Below are 24,662 nucleotides of genomic sequence, written 5' to 3'. Positions count from 1 at the left end.
AAAGACAAGTTGCTGTCTAGTATAATACTAAGGTCTTTAACTGTAGCGGATGAAGTAACAGTATATTCTTCTAAATGCAAATTGTATTCTAAGACATTCTGTGTACAGGTTTTTGGTCCAATAAGTAATACCTTAGTCTTATCCAAATACCCTAAATACCCTTTCAGAATACCCTAAATACCCTCTCCATAAATAAATAAATAAATAAATCCTTATATACAGTACTGCATATTACTGCATAGGAAGAGCTTTTCCTGTCTAACCAGCATTCTTCTTAATTACATAAATTAAGCTGTAAATTCAAACGGAAACACTTAACTCGATGTGAAACATGGTTTGGACGTATTCATTGCTGGAATTAAAGAACAAACAAACCTAGCCCACCCATACAGCAAACATGTGCACAACTATAAGAGCTTCAGCCTCATTCTTCATTCAGATTGCATAAGAGCCTGTTCCTCGTTGCCCAATGAATCTCTCATCCAATTAGTGATTGTCCATGTTTCCAAAAGCTTTTCTCCCTGGTTGCCCACTCAGCCATCCTGATGACATATAGCGTCCTCTGCGCAGTGCATGGCTCCAAAATAATGGAGTTGCCCATTAATAAAGAAATCAGGTTGAGCAACTGAGGTGTGACCGCTGTGCTATCGACCAAAGCCTCATTTAAAAGATTCACATGAAAATCATGGGATTATTGAATTACGTACCAGCTTCTTAACATTTTATCATTTCAGCACTGTTTCTGTCTTTGAGATTATGAAGTTAAAGGGGGGGTGAAACACTCAGTTTCAGTCAGTGTCATGTCAATCTTGAGTACCTATAGAGTAGCATTGCATCCTGCATATCTCCGAAAAGTCTTTATTTTTTTTATAATTATATAAGAAAGATGCGCTGTTCCGAGTCTTTCCGAAAAAAGCCGAGCGGGTGGGGGCGTGTCGTGTGAGCGGAGCTAAATAATGACGTGTGCAGCAGCGCGCTGCTATTGTGTTGAGTCGAGTGCGTCGTAAAGCTGTCATCCCTAACAGCGGGAAAAAAACTTTATTCAAAATAAAAATATGGCTTTTAATCAGATACAGCCATAAATCTATGATCCGGAATCAGACCCAGAGGCTGCAGTTGAACAGGAGCAGCAGCAAAAAACGACTAGAGCAAGACGTCTCTATGTGGTACAAGTTATACACTAACTATATAATATGCTTAGCGGCTTGTGTTATTTACATATTTATACTTGAATTATATCGTCGTATTTTTGTCTTTGTAAGTGTACATGTGGGAAGTGCAGTTGTGCACGTGTGTTTGTGTGTTTACGCGTGGTTTGTGTAGACAGGTTAAGTTAGTGTTTACATAGAAAGACACGGAATAGTAGCGCATTTGAATGAAGAAGCGCGCTTATTTAGTTCAACATATTTCCCCCCTCTTTGTGTATTGTTGAGTGCTTTTACAATACACAAACATAAAGTTACACATATAGTGGCCAGCTAAACAAATGTACACGCACTACACATCACATGCTCCATTGATCAATTTCTATATATAGTAATATATATAGTAACTATACGTGATCATGTTTGGGCTACTTGATGAGCATAGACACAGACATTTGAAGCAGTCTAACTCACCGCCCGCGGTTCTAACGTTGGGACTGCTCCATCATTCAGCATTAGGCGATTGGAAAATTCGGCGTCGAGCTGGGCCTTGTTTATGAAACAGTCGGCACCGAAATGCAGCGAACAGATATAAACATTCGCGCAACTCAGTTGCTGATCCGGAAAAGCAAATTACATCCACTGTTGCCTTAACGCGGGGTTTTGGGGGAATCTGTGCAGGACTGTCTTGGTCTGGCAACCAAAAACGCACTTTTTGATGTCATTGTTAATTGTGCACATTACCTGTGCAGCGCAGCCTACGAGCCAGCGCTTTGATGGGCATAGCCTGTTGCTTTCGCTCTCTCCCTCTCTCTCTCTCCCTCTCTCTCTCTCCCTCTCACGCACTTCCGGTAGAATTGTCCATAAGGCCCATACAAGGAAATTCCGCCCCCATTAACGTCAAAGGGGACGCATGATCGCAAAAAACTTGCCGAAACGTATGACTAACCGGAAGTAGTATTTTTGACAAAGAAATACTCCCATCAAACGTCCACCTTAACTTTTGAAACTTTGTCCATGTTTAGTATGGGATTCCATGTCTTTAACAGTGTAAAAAGATCAGTATGCATGAAACAGCATTTCACCCCCCCCCCCCTTTAATCTTTTGCTAAATTATATGTTATTGCTTGTCAGTGTTAATACATAAAGTAAATGAATACATTCCCTAGATTCATTCTTAAGGAGATGCAAGAACTTTCATTACTATGAATGTAATTCCACTCCAACTTGACCTTTTTCAGGTCACTAAGCCTTGGGTCAAAGAATCATGACCACTGCAAGCTGCAACTTGTCTTGTGTTAATTGTAGGCTAAGGATTCAATATTCTTTTTACGGTGACGAGTATCTCCCTCGCTATCTTGTTCTCTCAAATGCTACATTAACACAGCAGCAGAAATTGGTTGTCAGTATTGTCTAATAGTGCTGATTATAGTTAAGTTTATTAATTTATTTAATTCATTCATTCGTCCATTCATTCAAAAAGATTCAGATTTAAGACTACATTTTTGCTTACACTATATTAAATAATTGTTAAACATGTTTGACATTTGAGTCAAGTATATGATGCTCATTTTTTTGTCCAGATCTAATAGACCCTGCAGACTCTTATGATTATGTCAATGTCAAAATCTCTCAAAATAACTGATCATTTGATATATTTTTTTTGGCAAGGCAAATTTGGTTCAGGTTGTAAAAACGTTCAGTTCAAGTGCCACATTAGTTGTAAATGTGGTTGTCAATCCCAAACACTGAATGTGAGAGTAAAATAAAGCCATACATCACCGCTCTGTTGCTATAGCAAAGGGTGTTTTGTTTTTGAGAGATAAAGTTGGCAAACGGCCCAAATTTTGTTCTCTTAGTATTTCTAACCTACATGTATGTACACGTATTTTTGTCCACAGAGTTAATTCTTGTTTAATAAAACATTTGATTTGGAGTAGTGATCTGATATCTAGGGCTGTCAAAATATATATATATATATATATATATATATATATATATATATATATATATATTTTTTTTTTTTTTTTTTTTAAGAAAATGTCAGCTTCTCCTTCAAGAGATATATGAGAAAGGTGTTTAGGTGAGTCCAGAAAAGCTACCCTACATCTTAAACAATGTCTCCAGTATGTGTCTTTAAAAAATAAAAAAACTGCTTCCGCCATGTTATACAATAATGGATATGAAACTCTTGAAAGACAGGCACTTGATGACCCAGATGTGGCGTCAAAAGTTAATAATAAGTTAAAATAAGGAAATAGAGACTCACTATGATCAAATATAGTCCTGAACAGGAAAGTTCTCCATAATTTCCTTATTTTCACTTTAAATAATATATGGGTCATTCCAGTTTCTAGCAGCCACAGTATTCATTCTTTGAAAATATTAGTTTAGTATATAAATTAGGCTACAATTTGGCAATCTATAGGCCTACTGCTCCTGGAAATATTTTCAGATGTGTACAAACTCTTGAACAAGCTGACTACATAGGTCTTTTCTTTACAATACACATGTCTGCATTTGCTTGTCAGCAATCTTTTTAAATTCAAATAATTAGTTTAGTACAACAGAAAAATCCAAAGGTTGTTGAAAAAACTGAATAGCTGAAAAAGCATGTATGCCCACTTGTAGTGTTGAATTGAGACGCAGCTTCATGCAATGTTCACTTGAAACAGATGTATACCTTAGAGAAGGGTTGAAACTAAACTCTGAAGGAAAGGCAGAAGTCCAACATCAGGATTGTCATAAGATAAACTGTCCCCGACATTAGACTAGTATGTTTATTGCCCAACACTCCGTTTCTCCGTGACTATCTGAACTGTTTTCCCAGCAATCTTGTGAAACAGAACAAGTATTTTTTTTCTACAATGCAAATCTTCTTTACCATCTTTTCCTAGATCTTAATGGGTTTTCCAGTCCTTGACACAAGGAATCATCCCTAAAACAGCAGGCTTCACTGTGGGGAAGTTTGATGTGCTGGGTTAGGTTTGGCTAGGTTCAATCAAACACTTCTTAGAAGTTTTCATCTTAAGAAAGTTTTATGAAATATTTCTGTCTTTCGTGATGGATGCTGCTATATCTCCTGTCATGGAGAACTGTCGTATTGAACTTTTAGATGCCTCTTTTTGGCCTTTCTTTCAATTACTATTCTTTCATAGACACAGCTTTGGACTGTGGCCAGTTCTAGAAAGATTTGTGTAGTCACAATGAACTTTACTTTTTGTATATAATTTTACTGGTATTGTTGAAGGATATTGTTCTAGGACTGCTTGCAAAACGTTACTGGGAATTGTTGGTCAACATATGGACTACTTTATGCATTCTTACAGTCAAGACTCGAGACCAGTTCATTTAAGGCCAGGCTGAGACTTGAGTAGGTTGAGTCCATGACAAAACCAAGACCATAAAAATATACTGTTGGTCTCAGGCTCAAGACTAAATATGGTCTTGAACTCCAACTACAACACTGTTTTTAGTGTCTTAAAGGGGAACAACATATGTGGTCATGCATTTCTTTAGTTTTTCATTTATACAATTTCTAAATGTATGGTTTAAGTTTATACAGTATTTTTTATTTAGCGCATTGCAAACATTCTTTAATATGACTAAAACATCACATTCACATCATATTACATATAGTATTTGCAATGGTTCAAAGGGTGTTCTCTGCAGTGCTGCAGAGACAAGTCCCAAGATGGTATAGAGCAAGTCGGATTTAGTTGCATCGCTTCACTCAGGAACCTGACGATCAGACCCCCCACAGACTTACCATCACATCAGAACTACATCTTGATGTCCGGCAGCGTAGACTTTGCCGGTGGAAGGAGACAGCCTTCGCTCCAAACCATCTTGCAGGAAGGAGAGCACAGAACTGATTGAACAACGAATAGGTTACACTTGAAAGCATAGAGGCGCCTTGAAGAGGGGGCTCTAGCCGAAGTGATGGTGTCTACCCCAGCCTGAGGTAGACCACCTAGAACATCCGTGTCCCATCCAGGAACCAGACATGGAGTTTCCAGAGTTCTGGACGCAGGTGTCATAGGGTGCCCCGTCTCTTAGTCAGAAGGTCCTAGTAGGCCAAGGAGTAGCTCGCGAGGAGCATTAGTTCCAGGAACCAGGTCTGGTTGGGCCAGTACGGCACAACTAACAAGACCTGCTCCTCGTCCTCCATGACTTTGCACAGAGTCTGTGCTAGAAGGCTCACTGGGGGAAATGCTTATTTGCGTAGGCCCCAGGGCCAGCTGTGTGCCAATGCACATCCGTGCTGAGGGTCGGAAGAAAAACAACTGGCATTGTGACGTGTCTCGGGTGGCAGATAGGTCTACCTGTCCGGTCCCAAAGGGTCTCTAGATCAGCTGGACCACCTGGGGATGGAGTCTCCACTCTCCTGGAAGCACTTGCAGTCGTTAGAGCTTGTCGGCTGCACAACTGAGCAGGCCCAGAATGTGAGTGGCGCAAAGTGACCTCAGATGCTTCTGACTCAAGAGGAGGAGATGGCTGGTGAGGTGTGACTTTGCGACGGGAGCATAGACCACCCTGTTTGTTGATATACGCAATGGTCGCAGTGCTGTCTGTACAGACCAGTACATGCTTGCCTCATAGTAAGCCCCTTTAGGGAGCGCAGCATAAGATTTACTGCTAACAACCTGAGGCAATTAATGTGCCATTGCAGTTGAGGCCCTGTCTACAGACCCGAAACTGCAAGCCCATTGTACATGGCCCCCAGCTGGTGGCAGAGGCATCTGTAGAGACCACAGCATGCCTGGACACTTCTTCTGGAGGAACATCTGCCTGTAGAAACAAATGGATCTGCCCATGGGCTGCAATTCTGTGTTGAAATGAACCGCTCTGGCACGACCATTTAGGGACCTAGTCATGTAGCCAGTGTTGAAGCGGCCTTATATGAAGCAACCTGAGCAGTGTTACTACGAGGTCAGATGCCATATGCCCTAGGACCCTCTGAAAATGTTTCAGTGGTAGCGCTGTTCTGCATTTGAACAAATTCAAGCAGTTCAACACCGACTGGACGCGCTCCTCTGTTGATGTGCGCTGTCAGATTGAGTCCAGATCCACACAGAGAAAACAGATCCTCTGCACGGGGGAGAGTTTGCTCTTTTCCCCACCAGATAACCCAACCTGGGGAATGGGGGAGCCCAGGAACTGATATTTATCTGTCTTCCTCATATCCAGCAGGTTGAGATGGATTTCTCTGCTGGAACACCATAGTGAACATTGCCTGACCAACTGCGCAAGCTGTGATGTTCGTTGCCCAGAGAGTAAAGTCTGTCATCGCCCTGAACTCTGGGTCAGGTCTACCCTTGTGCATGTCCATGAGTGAAGATGCCAAGCACAGGTTGCCTGAAGCGCCACGGCCCTTACCATTACGGGCAGAAGTCACATCTGCGGTGTAATCAATGGCGCCAATATTGCCATACCAATTTAAGCCCGAATCAGACCCAGATAGCAGGGATGAAGGTCAAGCAGAACCTCTGGACGCAAGGCTTTTAATGGACGTTAGTGAATGGGAAGTATGTTCGTATTACAAGTATTTGCAAGTAGTAGTGTCACTGTCACTGCTGTTAGTTATCTTTTCATATTCTGGTTAAAGTTTTACTGTATCCGAATACACAACTGAGTAGCTTGTTTGTAAAGGTATTGTTTTATTTGTAGCATGAACAACTTGTTTATATAATATATTTTATATAAATAAACAATGTTCGTGGGTGTGATTACATATAAGTTTGTTGGTGTTCATGGCCGTTTGTTGAAACAATTTAGTTAACTGCCTAGCATAGCCTAGATAATGGTCTAAGATAGACCATGCATTCTCTAGATAATGCAACCAAAACACACAGAAACTACACATTTAAAAGACATGTACTTATAGGTTTAGGGCCATAAACAGCAGCTTCTGCTTTTAATGTGGGAACTGCTTAATCTTTTAGTATGAGCCTTTGAGCAAATCCAGTATTGAACTCGTGAAGATTCTTGAAGCTGTCTTCCGTGAAATGTGCCACACAGATGGCTAAATTTACATTGTAATCAGCAGGAACTGAATTAAACACGAATTGTAACCATTGCTCCAGAAGTTCAGCGTCTCAAGGAAGGCCGAAAACAGAAGTCGTGCAGTTGGGGTGAAAATAACATTGTTTCAATGGCTTGTCTGCAACACTCTAGTCTACTGCAGCAGCTCTCTCTTCTGTAATGACTGTGACGCGGCCTCGCCCACTTTGTAGTGTGTTCGCGGGGGCAGTGTTTATGTTAATAGTAAGGGTTTATGATGTCACCAACCCGGAAAAGAAGCTCGTTGTAGTCTAAACCGGCCGTTTTTGTAGGCAATAAACTGCCATAACTTTAAAAGACAATATTTCCGTTTGCATTGAGCTTTCAGCGCTGTAATTTTGCAGATACTGTTTATGCTCAAGCAGCAAAATTACACACTAACTAAAGTTAAAAAAAAGTGAAATCGCATGCAACCACCCCTTTAAGGCAAAGAATCATTCTTCTGTTTTTCATTTATTCCGGAAGACAGAACAACACAATTTCAAGATGAGAATTTTTAGGTAAAACATTTATTCTCACTTATATTAGCGTCATTGCTGCATAAACTTCACATTGTAGGCTACTAGTTGAACTATTGTCAGACTAAAATGTGAAATAAACGGAAACATGTTAAAATTAGGGCTGTCAAAATGAATGTGTTAACACGTTAATGCAAAGTCATTTTAACGGCACTAAATTTATTAACGCACATTCTGTTTGATCCGTGGCTTATCCTGTATTTGATGAAATTAAGATAAGCCAGAATGTAAAGGATGCAGCAGCAAATATTAATAGAGAAAGAAAAGGGTTAACAATAATATTACTATCCTAAACCAAATGTGCAGTTATTGCCTACATAAGCTACCATATTTTCTGTTTAACTTTTATTAGACTCCAGGTCGAAAGAAAATTGCATTTTTACACTGAGCATACACACACACACACACGAAATACCGGCAGTTCAATAGGGAATACGCATCTCTTCAAGGGGCCACACTATATTCCTACTCGTGGAATATGGACCTCCTCCAGGTATGGTGTGGTACCGGTGCGCTCTTAGGTCCGCAAGACAGCTTAAACTTTATCAATTTTTTATGCGAATTGTTCCCTGAACTAAACTGCCAGTGTAAAAACTCCCTTTATTTATATTCTTAAAATGCGAGAAATCACTGCGTATTCTGAATTTTTAAGCTTAGATTTAACAGACATGAACAGACATGAACAAGTTATTTAATAAACATCTGTGACCTTTGATACATGTCTTGTCTTCATGCTTGATTACTGATTATTATTTAAGTATGTTTTCACTAATAATAAACTTACATTTGCATAAAGCATGCATATTTGTCCATACCCATGTTGATTAGAGTATTCAAAACTTAATTTAAACTTAATTTAAGATACATTTACAACTGATAAAAATGTGATGTGATTAAATTGCGATTAATCATGATTAAATATTTTATTGATTGACAGCTATAGTTAAAATATAAAATAGTTAGGCAACCTGTCAGTGCTAAATAAAGATACACATATGACATGAGGATATTTTTATGCTATATGTCTGATATAAAAGTACTGTCCCGTATTAGCCGAGGCATCCCATTTATTGGAACCTAAATGTCCCGTACATGATTGTCCTGTTTGTTGACTGCTGATGTAACCACTGACTCAGGGGTCATTCACATTTGTTGTATATTTTGCGAGTTCATTAATTTCGTTACTTTAAATGTAGACGTGTGACAAGCGTGCTCAAATAGAGAGACTAATTCGTTTTCATTCATCTTGCACTCTCCCTTTTTGCACTTTTGCTCTTTTACACTGCCCCACATCATTTTAAACCACATCTTTACCATTAAAAAGCTTTCGATTTTCTAATGTTTTTTAAAAAAATGTCTTCTGCTTAACAAGGCTGCATTTATTTGATCCAAAATACAGTGAAAACTGTAATATTGCGAAGTATTTTTATCATTTAATATATTGGATATATTTTTGAAATGCAATTCATTTCCGGTCTTCAGTTTCACAAGATCCTTCAGAAATCCTTGTAATATGCTGATTTGCTCAAGAAAATATTCTTATTATTATGAATGTTGAAAACAGTTATGTACAATTTATTTTAGGATTCTTTGATAAATAGAAAGTTCAAAACAACAGCATTAGTTTTTTTCTTGCCGTTTTTTTGCTTGCGTAAAATAAAAAAAAATAAAAAAATGTTTATTCACAAAGATGCTATATATTGATAAAAAACACTGTAAAGACATGTAGAATGTAACAAAATCTTTTTATTTCAGACACATTTTATTCTTTTGAACTTTCCATTAATCAAAGATTTAACTCTCTGTTAAATATTTGATTTATTAAAGAATCCTGAAAAAAATTACATTTTACAATCCACAAAAAAATGTTTGTTGAGCATATCAAATCATCATATTAGAATGGTTTCTGAAATAGCATGTGAACTGAGTACTGGAGGAATGATGATAAATTCAGCTTTGACATTATAGAAATAAATGACACTTTACCATGCATTCACATAGAACACATTTATTTTAAATTTTAAAAAATATTTCACAATATTACTGTTTTTACTATTTTGGATCAAATAAATCATTTATTTATTTTTTTAAACTACAAACTTTTTATGTACATGTTAATGTAGCTCTGTTTGTACTGAATACAGCGTAATCAATAAAAAGTATACTTAAGCCATTAATATGCTTTAAAGCAACTGAAGAAATCACAAATGTCAGAGCAGGTCAGACTTCTTCAGGGACACAAAATACCCTTAGGGTCCAGAGGGTTAAAGAAGTCTCTTATGTTTTAATGCCATTTGATTAAAAATACATTAAAAACAGTCATATTGAGAAATATTATTACAATTTAAAATAACGTTTTTCTATGTAAATATATTAAAATGAATTTTGCATATAACAAATCATTTATTCCTGTGATGGGAAGGCTGAATTTTCAGCAGCCGTTACTCCAGTTTTCAGTGTCACAAAATGACATGTTTAATGAGTACCAAATCAGCATAAGAATGATTTCTGATGGACGGTGAGGAAACGAGTAATGCTGAAATTTCAGCTTCCCCAATACATTAATAAATCATATTTTACATTATTATATTAACATTGAAAACAGTGTTTTAATTTTTTATAATATTTTTATAGCATAAGAGCTTTTCAAAAACATTATAAAAATGTACTGACCCCAAACTTTTAAAAAGTAATGTAAGATCTACCTTATGATAATAAAGTATAATTAATAAATAAATAAATAAATAAATGCTGGTTACTGGTGGTGTTGATTCTAACAGACATATTTTACCTTTGTTTTACCTTTGTTTGTAGACATGCAAATTGAAGACTTGATCATGGTGTGATCATTTTAATATGTTAACATCATTGAGAAAGATTTTCAGTTCTGGCCCACTCCAACATTCCCATGCAACATCCTAGGAATACTCTAGAGACCATTAGCGAAGATGCAGGAATGCTAGGACCACATTCTTTCCACATAGGGTACTGGGAGGAGAGCCGCAAAATGGCATGCATTGATTTGTAGGGCAAAGTGCAGCGTTGAGCGAGAGAAGCTTAAAATAGGATAGCAATAAAAAGTGAGAAAGAGAGATTACAAGGGTGAGAGAGCAAGAGTGCCTGGTTGGGAGGAATGCTGGAATGTAAGCTGCTCTGTCCAGCTGTGTGTCCAGAAGCAAAGGGGCCTTCCAAACGTAGCAAGTCATGCAAATTTATGTTGTTTCCCATACCCCTTCCTTTCTGACTCCTGCCACTGCAGATTAAATGAGAAGGGGTATATTAAAAAAAAAAAAAAAATGCCAGAAATATTTTCAATTTCACTGTGTAATTGCCACTCAAACCATCAAATACGAGATGAGCCCATCTCCATCAGCTGGTAAAGAGCTGCAAAGTGTAGCACAGTTTCCACAAAAATATTACACAGCACAACCGCTTTCAACTGTGATAATAACAGGAAACGGTATTTGAGCACAAAATCAGCATATTAGTATTATTAACTGTAAGTTATATTATTTCAGTTGACAATGTTATGCTGCTTATATACAGTCTTGTTCAAAATAATAGCAGTACAATGTGACTAACCAGAATAATCAAGGTTTTTAGTATATTTTTTATTGCTACGTGGCAAACAAGTTACCAGTAGGTTCAGTAGATTGTCAGAAAACAAATGAGACCCAGCATTCATGATATGCACGCTCTTAAGGCTGTGCAATTGGGCAATTAGTTGAAAGGGGTGTGTTCAAAAAAATAGCAGTGTCTACCTTTGACTGTACAAACTCAAAACTATTTTGTACAAACATTTTTTTTTATTTTTTCTGGGATTTAGCAATCCTGTGAATCACTAAACTAATATTTAGTTGTATGACCACAGTTTTTTAAAACTGCTTGACATCTGTGTGGCATGGAGTCAACCAACTTGTGGCACCTCTCAGCTGTTATTCCACTCCATGATTCTTTAACAACATTCCACAATTCATTCACATTTCTTGGTTTTGCTTCAGAAACAGCATTTTTGATATCACCCCACAAGTTCTCAATTGGATTAAGGTCTGGAGATTGGGCTGGCCACTCCATAACATTAATTTTGTTGGTTTGGAACCAAGACTTTGCCCGTTTACTAGTGTGTTTTGGGTCATTGTCTTGTTGAAACAACCGTTTCAAGGGCATGTCTTCTTCAGCATAGGGCAACATGACCTCTTCAAGCATTTTAACATATGCAAACTGATCCATGATCCCTGGTATGCGATAAATAGGCCCAACACCATAGTAGGAGAAACATGCCCATATCATGATGCTTGCACCTCCATGCTTCACTGTCTTCACTGTGTACTGTGGCTTGAATTCAGAGTTTGGGGGTCGTCTCACAAACTGCCTGTGGCCCTTGGACCCAAAAAGAACAATTTTACTCTCATCAGTCCACAAAATGTTCCTCCATTTCTCTTTAGGCCAGTTGATGTGTTCTTTGGCAAATTGTAACCTCTTCTGCACATGCCTTTTTTTTAACAGAGGGACTTTGCGGGGGATTCTTGAAAATAGATTAGCTTCACACAGACGTCTTCTAACTGTCACAGTACTTACAGGTAACTCCAGACTGTCTTTGATCATCCTGGAGGTGATCATTGGCTGAGCCTTTGCCATTCTGGTTATTCTTCTATCCATTTTGATGGTTGTCTTCCGTTTTCTTCCACGTCTCTCTGGTTTTGCTCTCCATTTTAAGGCATTGGAGATCATTTTAGCTGAACAGCCTATCATTTTTTGCACCTCTTTATAGGTTTTCCCCTCCCTAATCAACTTTTTAATCAAAGTACGCTGTTCTTCTGAACAATGTCTTGAACGACCCATTTTCCTCAGCTTTCAAATGCATGTTCAACAAGTGTTGGCTTCATCCTTAAATAGGGGCCACCTGATTCACACCTGTTTCTTCACAAAATGTATGACCTCAGTGATTGAATGCCACACTGCTATTTTTTTGAACACACCCCCTTTCAACTAATTCAACTAATTGCCCAATTGCACAGCCTTAAGAGCGTGCATATCATGAATGCTGGGTCTTGTTTGTTTTCTGAGAATCTACTGAACCTACTGGTAACTTGTTTGCCACGTAGCAATAAAAAATATACTAAAAACCTTGATTATTCTGGTTAGTCACATTGTACTGCTATTATTTTGAACAAGACTGTATATATATATATATATATATATATATATATATATATATATATATATATATATAAACTCATGATACATATTTTTCAGTATTATTTAATTAATAAAAGAGTTTATTTTTAATAGATATCTTTTGTAACATATTTACTGTTACTTTTGATCAGTCATTGCTGAATAAAAGTAATAATTTCTTTAAAATAAAATCTTACTGACCTCAAACTTTTCACTTTGCAAAAGTCTTTTTGTCCAAAGATTCAACTTTTATGATGTTACCATATAAAAAAAAAAATCTTAGATAATTTTTTTGATTTTAGAACAGCTAAGTAAAAACCACACTATGCTTGGAAACATCAACAAGGTGCATGTGTAACCCATGGCTAGCTGTATTTGTACTGGACAGACTATAAATATTCAAAATATTTTCATCTGTGCCCCATTTAGAAAGAAAGAGGTTTTTAGCCTGTAGAATGCAGGGAATTTAGGAGGGGTGCCAAAGCTCAAAATACGTTTGAAAGTCAACATACAGTGTATCCCAGTAGAAGAGGTTATTGCAGTGAGCCCAATTTACACTCTTCTCTTCATCAGTATTCTCTATAACGGTTATTTTTACCATGCATTTTTCCTTTTCACTGTGTGTTTTCTCCCTATATAGTGCAATGAATCTCTGCATATTTTAGGGCATAGTTGTGATGTTTTCTGAATTAAAGGATTTAGTGTTCCATTTCTGCTCCATGTCGTGGATGAATACAAGCAATGAGATTTATTTTATTATGTGAGAACTAAGTATTACTGAGAGACATGCTGTGAATGTGCAGATGTGTTCGGGAACAGTTGAGTTGAGCCGCAGCCAGGTTCTCTCACTCTCTTTAGCTTTCGATTGCGTAATATGGCACGCTGCCTCCCTCCCTCCCTCCATTCCCGCTGACAGCCTTGCATTACGCAGTGGTTTTATGGACTCTGACAACCACACAAAGAAGCTAAAACTCTTTCTGGAGCTGAAGAGAGCCCTTGTGGAACTGTGTTACCAATCTGAAGGTAGATCTACTAGTGTCAGTAACTTACTGCCATGATATTTCACCAAATAATATAGCAATCAGTCATGAAATCAGATCAAGACATACTGTAATAAAATGTATGCCTAGTCAGCACGGAGAGAGAGAGAGAGAGAGGGAGAGAGAGAGAGAGAGAGAGAGAGAGAGAGAGAGAGAGAGAGAGAGAGAGAGAGAGAGAGAGAGAGAGAGAGAGAGAGAGAGAGAGAGAGAGAGAGAGAGAGAGAGAGAGAGAGAGTGTTTATCATTATATATTATAAAGTTTGATCATTATATTTCACTTTTATATTATTTAATCAGTTTCAAATCTTCATGTCTCATTGTAACTGCATGATGAAGAGTGACAATGACTTAGAATATCTCCTATCTCCTTTTGCGTTCCTTGGAAGAATTAAACTCATAGAGGTTTGAAACAATATGAGGGTAAGTGCTGAGGTTGTCAAAATATTTTCTTTTTCTTCCATCCTCCAGATTTGCTAAAGACAAGAGTCTTCAGAGAACTATTGGTACAATTTCAATAAGGATTTACTTTAAATAGCTGGTGGCTGGTGGAGAGCCTAAAGGCTTGGCCTTTGCCTTTGCTTTAGGGCTAATCACTGCTAGACATTAAAGCTCTCCTTTTACTGTGTAAGCACACATGAACTTCTTGCCATAATGCCCAACGAACCTATCATGCCGTCATAGCTCAGAGTACAATTCAGCTTTTGTGCTAGGACAATCTGGAGAACAAACAAACAAGCCACACACAGAGCGTCATAGGGGTCAAGGCGGTTTTTATATCCCTCTTTACATTCTTCTCTGTCTGTTTCTTCCATTCTCTATAATGCCTAAAGTCATCATAGACAATAGGATGTAGAGCAAAACCAAAACATACATACAAATAAATCACTGTAGTTTTCAACTGAAATTGAACACAAGTGGCAGTAAAACACCAGTGACTTTTAGTTCTTTTTACGCAAATTCTGATCACAAGGGCAGATCAATAAAGAATGTTTGTGTGGTTCCTTGTACAATACGATGACCTCTATTTTATTTTTTTATTTTTTGTACTAAAGTGCATGATTTGTAAACAAATGCATTTTCAAGTTTGCATAACATAGCCAGCTCCATACAGTATACATGGCTTTTCTGATTTGCTCACAAAAGTTATGGAACTCTCAACCTATGAGCAATCGACTCGCTATGCACTTTTGAAAAGTATATCTCAAAACACATTTGTTCAGTAGGGTCTTTTCTTGATTTATTTTATTATTCTACTTTATTTATGTCTTAATATTATTATATATGGATATTATATATCTCTATCTATCTATCTATCTATCTATCTATCTATCTATCTATCTATCTATCTATCTATCTATCTATCTATCTATCTATCTATCTATCTATCTATCTATCTATCTATCTATCTATCTATCTATCTCTCTCTCTCTCTCTCTCTCTCTCTCTCTCTCTCTCTCTCTCTCTCTCTATATATATATATATATATGTATATAGCATGTGTGTGTTATTTTTAAGAGATGCTATAAATAAAGCTTTACTCACTTATCTGGATACTACACTTACACAACGCTCGTACATGTGAAATGCAAGTCAAAGCACTTGATGATAGAGCTCAAAGACTTGTACAAGCAAGCAAAAATCTCATGGTTGCTTCAGCAATGCATTATCTCACATTTGCTTCTCTTAACACTGTTTGTTAGGTTTCAGTTATGAATAGGGTTCGGTTTAGATGGTACCTTATTTTCACACAATACCATTTACCTTTTAGTGACATTACCAGACATTTCATAATGACCAGACTAGAAAATGTAACAAAACAAAAAAACAAACAAAAAACTGCAATGATTATCATCCAAAAAGTGAAAATGGTATCTGTTGAATTGTCTGTAAGGTGAACACAGCTTAAGAGCATTGACCTTTGACATTTTAAACAGGATTCCCTGAAGACACCAACAAACAAAGCAGCTTAATTCCACCAACCCCCCATGGTTATTTACTCACACTCATGTTGTTCCAACCACAAATGAAGATTTTCATAATATCCTCCATGCACCTCATTTTGGTCCATCCATTGAAAATCCATGCAACCAAAATTTCCATGCTTCAGAAAGTTCATAAAGACATTGCAATAATAATCTAAAATAGCCTTCTGAAGAGACATGATCAATTTATGTGATGAACAGATTTCATGAACAGTCTGTTCATTATATTTAAAGTGATCGTCTCTTGGAAGACTTGGATGATTAAACCGTGTTGCATAGATTACTTTTATGCCTTTATGGACATTTTATAGGTGTCATAAACTGACTTTTTAAACATTTTAAAATGGTATACTGTTGTCTGAGATCAACTTTACATTCCAAAACATCATAATGAATATGCAATAGCCTACACTATTTTTACACTACTTCCTACACTAGTTTTGAGGCTGTCTCCTGAACGCTGGGTTCTGATGGGCGCGCTGCATTGGAGACTTGGAAGTAAACACCTACGACTAGGATTGGAGAAGATTTGCATATTTAATGAGCTTCAACTCCCTTGTCAGTTCATGGGAGGGATTGTTTTGAAAGCAGCAACCAAAATAATTATCTGACAGGGCTCTCAAAACATATTTATAAAAAACAAAAACACAATGATTTATCTCTCACCCACCCTCGGCCACGATTCATATACATTTTTATTACTTGACCCACCCAATCGGTGGATATAAGCATGAACCGCACACATGCGGGCGCGTGCTCCACAAATATCAAGTGAATATCAAGAGGGTGAACAACGAAGATCAAGAAATGAATGATATTTCACTATTTAAGATTCACCAGCCTGCAGACAGGTTTACGTTTTGGTAGGGCTGGGTGATATGGCCCCCAAAAAAAAAAATCATATCTCATATCATATTTTTGGGGGGTTGAATGGCGATATGCAGTATATATCCCGGTAAGTTTTTCTATTTGGATGGGGGAAAAAAAATTATAAAAAAAATCTTTAATAATAATTTTATTTCACATCCTGTGATGTTCTACCACCCCCAGTGATTTCCTAAAAACAATGTTGATATTGAAAACTATAAACAAATACAGTGAATGTAATATAGGCTATGTAATATATTATGTGCAAATTGGGGGTTTATAATCTAAAAACAAAATGAATTATTTTCTTTTTAAATTCACTAAACTAAAAATGAAAATAAAGCATATTAGCTTATTTATATACTACCCCGTTATAATAGTCACTTTCATAAAAATATACTTACTTGTAGATCTAAAATTCCACATACGGCCCATTTATTGTCCAATAGCAAATATTTTAGAAACATGTATATTTTAGTCAAAATTATTGCGTTCCTGGTTCCTATTCTAATTGCGCTCCGTCTGTTTGCCGCGCATGCGCGCGGCGACGCTCGTTCACGGAAGCCTGAAGTTTAGCGGATATTTACTTTTAGATGGTTCGTCCTCTCCTGACAGCAAAATGGACACATTTGCAAGACTTTCTAACGTTTTCAGATGGAGATTATACCTGTGAAGTTTAAGTTATCCCCTGAGGAAAGCACCACATTTCAAACACCCCACATTTTATCTGTCTGTCAGCACAAGTCTGACAGGGCGAGCGGCTTTGAACGGGTTAACTATATACTATCTAACTATATCCAGTTATTTTGAAGCCCTTAATATAAAGTGTCATGTTGAGGACAAATTGTATCATGTACTTCCCCTGCATCAGCTCACTGACACACTATTTTTCAGATGCTTTCGTATCAATCTGCTGTAACATTATATCAATATAGGGTTAATGTACACAGTATTGCCTCATTCCGTATCGTCTCTTAAAAATATATATCGTTATATTGTACAAACTCGATATACCGCCCAGCCCTACATTTTGGTAGCCCATCTGGAAAATAGCCCGGGACCTTGGGCTCTGGGCCTGGTGTCTATAAAAACTTTTCTTTGACTAACAAGGACGTTTTCAGCTTCAAAACTCAGATATTCTTATATTACCATGACCTTTTATATATCAAAGGCTCAAGGGAAAGTTGATTTCTCAATTCCTCAACCCTTTAAAGAACCAAATTTTGGTTGAGTATACTTTCAATACAAAGATAATAAACATTTATTTAGGCTTCGTGATGACAGCACCAATATACTTAATATTATGACATTTAGGTTTAATATTCATAATTTCAGGTTTTTTATTGATAGTTTCTACTTTAAACCTTAAAAAAGATTTTTCTCTGTTTGTATGGAAATCAAAAGTCAGTTGCAAACTGATTGTACCTGTGTTCCTCAACTTTCGTCTCTTTTTCACATAAAAAAAGAAAGAAAAAAACTTAAGGGGCCCTACACTATTCCTCAGAAACAGATCCCTGCTGAGGTGCTGCTGGCTCTCCACTTCTCCTTTTTAGCTCCATGGCTGACTGAACCAGAGGCATTGAGAGATTGAGGGGTGCAATTCAGTGCTCAGTAAGCTTCTGAATACTGATTCTGAGTCAGACACATTGAATGAATTTAGATACCAAAAGAGGAGCTGTCGGACCTGCGTGGCCCAGAGGTCAATCACATGATTAACGGTGATGACATCATCCGCTGGGGCTGCCCACTCTTTTGTTGTAGGATTGGAAACTGTGAAACGTGCAGACCTGACTCCATTATGTAATGCCAGGGGCTGGAGAATGGGGCCTCTAAAATCAGACCAAGCCGATGGGAACCTTAAAGTCCCACTATGTAACTTTTTTGTTTGTAATTAACAAACTTTAAATAATGGGAAAGTACATCATAAATCCATCTTCTAAACCACTTTTTTTGCCTTACCCTGAATAACTATGGTAAGCCTATAATAATGTTTCATATTTTAGAGTGGTCCGTATGGATTTTACGAGAAACTGCATATCTGTCATTAAACCACGCGTTCCCATCCTATCCGTAAATAAATGAAAGAAGCTCAGGCTACTTCTATATGCAGTGAAAGGTCTTGTATAGCTTGAAGACAAAGTAAATGAAACTCAAATTGAAATTAGCAAGCAAAAATTGAAAGCGACAGTGCCCGTAAAAAAAAAAAAGAGTAATTATTTTATACATATCAATACTGAAATAATTATTTGAAACGATTCCAGTACTTTAATAATAATAATTTTCCGCAGAATAGATACACAATACCAGGTGCACTTCAAACAAACCTGCGTCCCCTCAAAAACTCATTTGATTAGTTCCAGATGAATATTGTTTAAGTGAACATAAACAGCTGAGAAAGAAAACACACTTTTACCAGTATAATGGATCTGTGTGTCAGGTCACAGCAGCATAATATATGTACTCAACGCTATCTCATGACCAGTTTATACGATGTGGCTAATTCGTACAAACTCACTCGTATGAATTTGTATGATTTATCTATACTGCAGTGATAGGAAGGATTAGGGGCGGGGTTTGAGGTCATTCGTATTCTTTTGTTCGACTGACCTTACTTACGATTTAGCAAAAATCGTGCCAGTTCGTAATGAAATTTGACTTACCTGCTGCCATAGTATGATATAATATTAAAAATATCTATATGCCAAGTTTTCTTCATGGTTTTGATGTCAAAATTGTGGCCAGTGGAAATTCTAGTATCTATTTGTTGGCTAAAAACGTTAGAAAACCACAAGCCACAGTGGCTGGTGAGCTAAAAAAGATCAACTTTGCAATTAAGGCATGTGCATGGAACCTTCACAATCTGAGAGTTCGATCCTAAGGATTTTGTGGATGATTGAATGTTAAAGAGATCCCCAATATCCTCTGGAGTACCTATATACTGTAGTATATTTAAAAGTAAACAGCAACATTTTGAAATTTCATTGCTTAATTGTGGGCCAGCGTTTTAAAATTTCACATTTAAAGAAATCTAGTATTTGACCATGTCTAACATGTATTCAAATGTAAAACCTACAAATAAGTATGCAGTTATGATCTGCAATACTTTAAGCAACTTGACTATTATTTATTAAAGAGTCATACAGGCAGTTTTGCAAGTCTTTCTTGATTGAAATAAACTACTTTTTACCACCGCATTTATTTGGTAATCAAATTTTAGGTCTGAGTCAAAAATTACACATAGATTAGTGTCATTTTTATGCAGGATAAGACCCCAGGCACTACACGCCATACTTTTGTTTGCATACAATTACAATTGCAGTCTATTTGTTTTAAAATTAAGGAATTTGAATTCATCCAGCATTTCACATCCTCAAGGCAATCCAGGAGTGAATTTTCAGACACATTATGGCCTGCTTAAAAAAAGTATATACAACCACATATCATTGGCATAACAGTGATATGAAATTCCATGTTTATTAAATATGGAGCCCAATGGCAACATACTGTGGAGAAAAGAATAAGAGCCCTAAGGTACCCCATAAGTTATAGAAGCAGAAGAAGAATTATAATTCCCAAACTTATAGTGATCAACAGGAGTTCCCTTTCGTCTACCATGATGAAAAGGACGGGACTCTAAAACTCAAACTTCCTAAAGATGTTCCACGTTCAAGGAAATAGGTGGGCTAGGAGATAAGCCTTCAAAGACAATTGTTAGGGACCATTTATGGAAGCGAAGGATGATGACATTAGCATGTAACTGAACAAAGACTGATCCCATCCCTATTTGCCCATAGTTCACCCTAGTCCTGAGACCAAGGTGTGGCTTAAATGACGTGTGACCAAAAACTAAATATTAATATTAATACTAAATACTAATATTTAAGACCATAAATCACTACAATCTTTACTGTAAAGGCTCTGCACTGCAGTTAAGAGTGGAACCAACATAAGACTACTTAATTTACTCTGACATCTCAGCAACTCAAGGCACTTTAACAGAATGACATGATCTAGCATGTCAAAAGCTGCACTCAAGTCTAAAAAGACAAGGTCGAAACAGTTTCCATGGTCAGCTTCTAATAAAATGTCATACAGCACCCTGAAGAGGGCCAGTTCTGAAACCGGTTGAAACTTATCCAGGATATTTATTCTCATAGAATTAGAACAATTGTTTAAACTTTATAGCTACACAGTAGTAATAGTTATTGTCCTTGGGGTAAACGGGCCTTAAAAGTATTCAATCATTTGCAAACTCCAGTTCATGTGTCTTCTAATGTTTCTATGACTTTTAAGGTTACAAAATGGTGAAGTGGCAAAATAAATACATACATTTAAGCTTGCTAGACTACATAATATTACCCTCGGAAAATAAGGTACCATTATATGAGTGAAAATATATAATTTTGGTCTCGATGGAAATGTTCACCATTTGGAGCTGCGTATGATCTGTTTGTTTAACATGTTCCTTTTCTCCTCACTTTGCAAGTCAAGTTGCTTTCGCAGTGCCTTGAGTTTAAAGAGGATAATCTAGAGATTGTTTTTATATACTGTACTGCGTGGCTGTTGGTCAGCTCAGATTCTGTATTTCCCTCCTCTCATTCTTATGTTGTTTACTGACCCTGTGGAACTATTTGGGTTAAGAAGTGCTCTGTGCTATATTGGTAGCAGCCACTTAGACTCAACTAAGATATAGCTTTTTTTCTTTTACCTTGAAGAAACATTTGATGTAACATTTTTGTTTTTGGTTTAATTTCAGACTCTTTCCTCATCTATCTGAGGTGGATGTGATATCCGAGAGCGACATTACAGAACGTGTATCATGGCTGTGGCCGGATGTCCGGATTATTTTCTACACCATCCAAATTACCAGGTAAAATATTGTTTGTGCTTTTCGTATTACAGTTTGGCCTCTACATTATTCTTGTCATTGTAGTTTAGTTTAAAACTAACTACAATAATTTGCCTTTGACTTTAAGCATAAACTGGAAAACACAACCAGATTACAGCTATACTAAAATGTTCTTGCTCTATCAGGCCATTTCCTTTAGTGCCCTTTTTGTGTTTACTTATTAAAGTAATAACACTAAAAGTACTAGTCAAACTTAAATGCCAACACTGGCCAAATTTCCTTGATGCCATGTTGTACGTATTATTATTTATTAAAGAAGAAAAAAATATACAATGCTAATATAATGGACTGTTTGGGGCATTTTGTTTAAAGCTTCCCTTTCCTGGGGTCTATATACCCAAGCAGGAATTTAAATGAATGCATAACCTTAATATCAAGATAGACTGTACTATATTGTGAATCTTTCCGCAGCTTATCTTAAAACAGTTTATTCAAAAATATTTATTTTAATAATTATTTATTTAGGTATTTATTTATTTATCTATCATATGTATACTGCACAGTGATATACCCAGTAGTTTGCTTAACATGTGTTCGCCATAACTATTGATATACCATTTATTTTATCATGCCTTGAATACTGTAATTGTCAGCAGAAAAACAAACATATTCTATAAAAACTAATAGTTGACTTGCTCAAGGACGGTTTGTATAGTTTCTGAGAGTATGTGAGAGGAGGATAAAGTGGAGGGCTTCTGTGTATTTTGAATGTACCTGTCATGAGCAGTAGATTCAGAGTCTGAGCATGAATGAAAATGGGGTTGCAGTGAATGGCCATTGCATCAGTATGCATTCCTTTGGGCTGAGCGCATTGGATTCACATGGTGTAACCTGACGTAAGAGCATCCAAATTCTAGCTTCACTCAGTGGAGTAACTCGCCAGTTTTGAAGGGCTCTCCTCAGTCTGCATCCACATGCAGCACTTTGAAACCAACTGGGAAATATCAATCAGGCAAATCACCCCATGGAGATCTGGCATTAGTACAGCTTTATTATAAGATCCTTCGGGGGACAACCACTGTCTTGAAAAATACCTAGACACTGCTGAAATTAGCTTGTACTTTCAGTTATGCAAGTCAAAGAATGTGTATTTTGATTGTTTCAACTACTTTTTTGTTTCATGGGTAAATAATTTAATGAAGGTTACTTTCTGCCATTTTTTTGTGCCAACTTTTCCATGCATATAAAAAAAAAATCCTTAAATATTGTGAGAAAATTGCAACCCAGGCTCATTTAAAATATAACATATCTGCAAAATGATATTAACATAGCTTCTTTAATGTTTCGCGGCACTTTCAAGTGAATTGTCCAGTGAATGGCTAAAAGCATGTACAGTTTTATCCAGATGAAAGTGAATCTAGCAGTGATTTATGTTGGTTGTTGTGAGTATCGCTGCAGTTCAGAAATTAAGTGTTCACTGAGTTAATGTTTTATCTAGTTTAAATATAATGTACCACCTACACTAAACCATCCATAAAACCATACATCATTTGCTGAATAGACCCTGCCATTTTAGCTTGCGCCTACAAATCTTTGTGCTCTTTTATCTGCCACACTGGGGTTGTATATCGACAGTGCTGGATCTAATTGCAAGTAGTTTTCTATTTTTTTTTTTTTTCAAACAAATTCTTTTTTTTAAACACACTTAGGCTATGCAGGAAACAGAACCACCACAATAGAGACAAGATCTGACAAAGAACAACTGAAAATATGTGCTGTATGAAAAACACTAGAGGCTAAACGAGATAATTAACAAGGCACAGGTGAAAACATGAGGGCAAATCAAGCACTATGGCAACAGATTAACAAAGACATGAAGCTGATCAGAGCACAGAACAGTAAACTAAACTAAAACTAGGGAAATGTCCATGTGCCTTACAAAATCAACAGAACCCCAACAGAGGTTAAGTGGGGGCTTAAGCCTTTTTTAAACTTTCGCCTGCCTCCGCGGCGCGAGCCTCCGCTGACTGCGCGCGCTCATCCCCAAACGGACGAGGCGTGTATACTTGATGTGATATTTTTTTTTAAACAAAAGAGGGCGACACTGAGTAATTGTTCTATAAACCACCAGGAAAAAGCGTAGAGAAGAAGTGGGATAATGTACACAGGTTATGATATTTATTTTAGTACACTTTACCAAAAAAACACAATACAAAAGAAAAGTGTAAAACTAAGTAAACCTTGATATTACTTGTGATATGAGAACGAAATATATTGCACACATGTATACAACTAAATTAAAAATCTCTTAAATATTTCCTAATTTCACTAAACATTTTAGTGTCTTGATTTTATTTTATTAAACATGAATCGTTATTTAAAAGGGCTTATTTCTGCTTTTGTAGGGTCATTTTGTACAATAAACACCTAATTTGTATGTGCAAACCTGGGTGCCGGTGTGGTGAGACGTCATGCTCAGCTAGATTCCCCGAGAACTTGTTCATCTTCGGATGCGGAGCTGCGAGCGCTGTTACAAAAAATATGCTGCACACGGCCAGGCCCAATGCGCACGTCCCCCACTCCGTGTTGACGTCATTTTTGCCGCACGCACCATCGCGCTCCTGCGGACGCGTTGAGTATAAACAAGGCTTTAGGAGGAGCATGTAGAGCTTACAGATAGGAGAGCCCAGGACAAGGGAGGAACAGGGAGGAGATACGGGAGGAGACAACAGTAGGAGGAGCCAGGTAGTGGCTGTAAACAGAGTTAGCAGGCTGAAGGCCCACAGGAGGAGCCATAGTTGAGCCTTGATGTAAAGGGCCAGGTGGTCTCAGGGGGACAACTGACAGAAGCTGTGTCTCATTTCGTTAAATCTTGAAGGCTGCATCCGCCGGAGGACACAGCTTGTGAAGAATGCAGTTTACGGAGTGTCACTTGTCACTTACTTATTGTTAATTATTATTTTTTGGTTCAATTGCTTCTATTGATTTCCTCATTTGTTGCTTTGTGGGCAAAAATATCT

At 37.1% G+C, this 24,662-nt stretch overlaps 1 protein-coding gene across 3 annotated transcripts in view; it reads left to right on the top strand.

Annotated features, from left to right (window-relative positions):
• The window catches only part of grb10b (growth factor receptor-bound protein 10b), a 148,362-nt gene that overhangs the window by 10,513 nt on the left and 113,187 nt on the right, over window positions 1–24,662 (top strand). For all 3 annotated transcript variants that reach the window (XM_067449217.1, XM_067449215.1, XM_067449216.1), the window contains exon 2: window positions 21,550–21,663. In XM_067449217.1, coding sequence (XP_067305318.1) covers window positions 21,613–21,663 — 51 coding nt within the window. In that variant the 5' untranslated portion in view covers window positions 21,550–21,612. The remainder of the gene's footprint in view (window positions 1–21,549; window positions 21,664–24,662) is intronic.

The sequence above is a fragment of the Pseudorasbora parva genome, chromosome 7 (genome assembly GCF_024679245.1).
Source record: "Pseudorasbora parva isolate DD20220531a chromosome 7, ASM2467924v1, whole genome shotgun sequence".
Lineage (NCBI taxonomy): Eukaryota > Metazoa > Chordata > Actinopteri > Cypriniformes > Gobionidae > Pseudorasbora > Pseudorasbora parva.
Note: the sequence above shows the minus strand (reverse complement) of the source record. Positions and strands in the feature narration are given on the sequence as shown.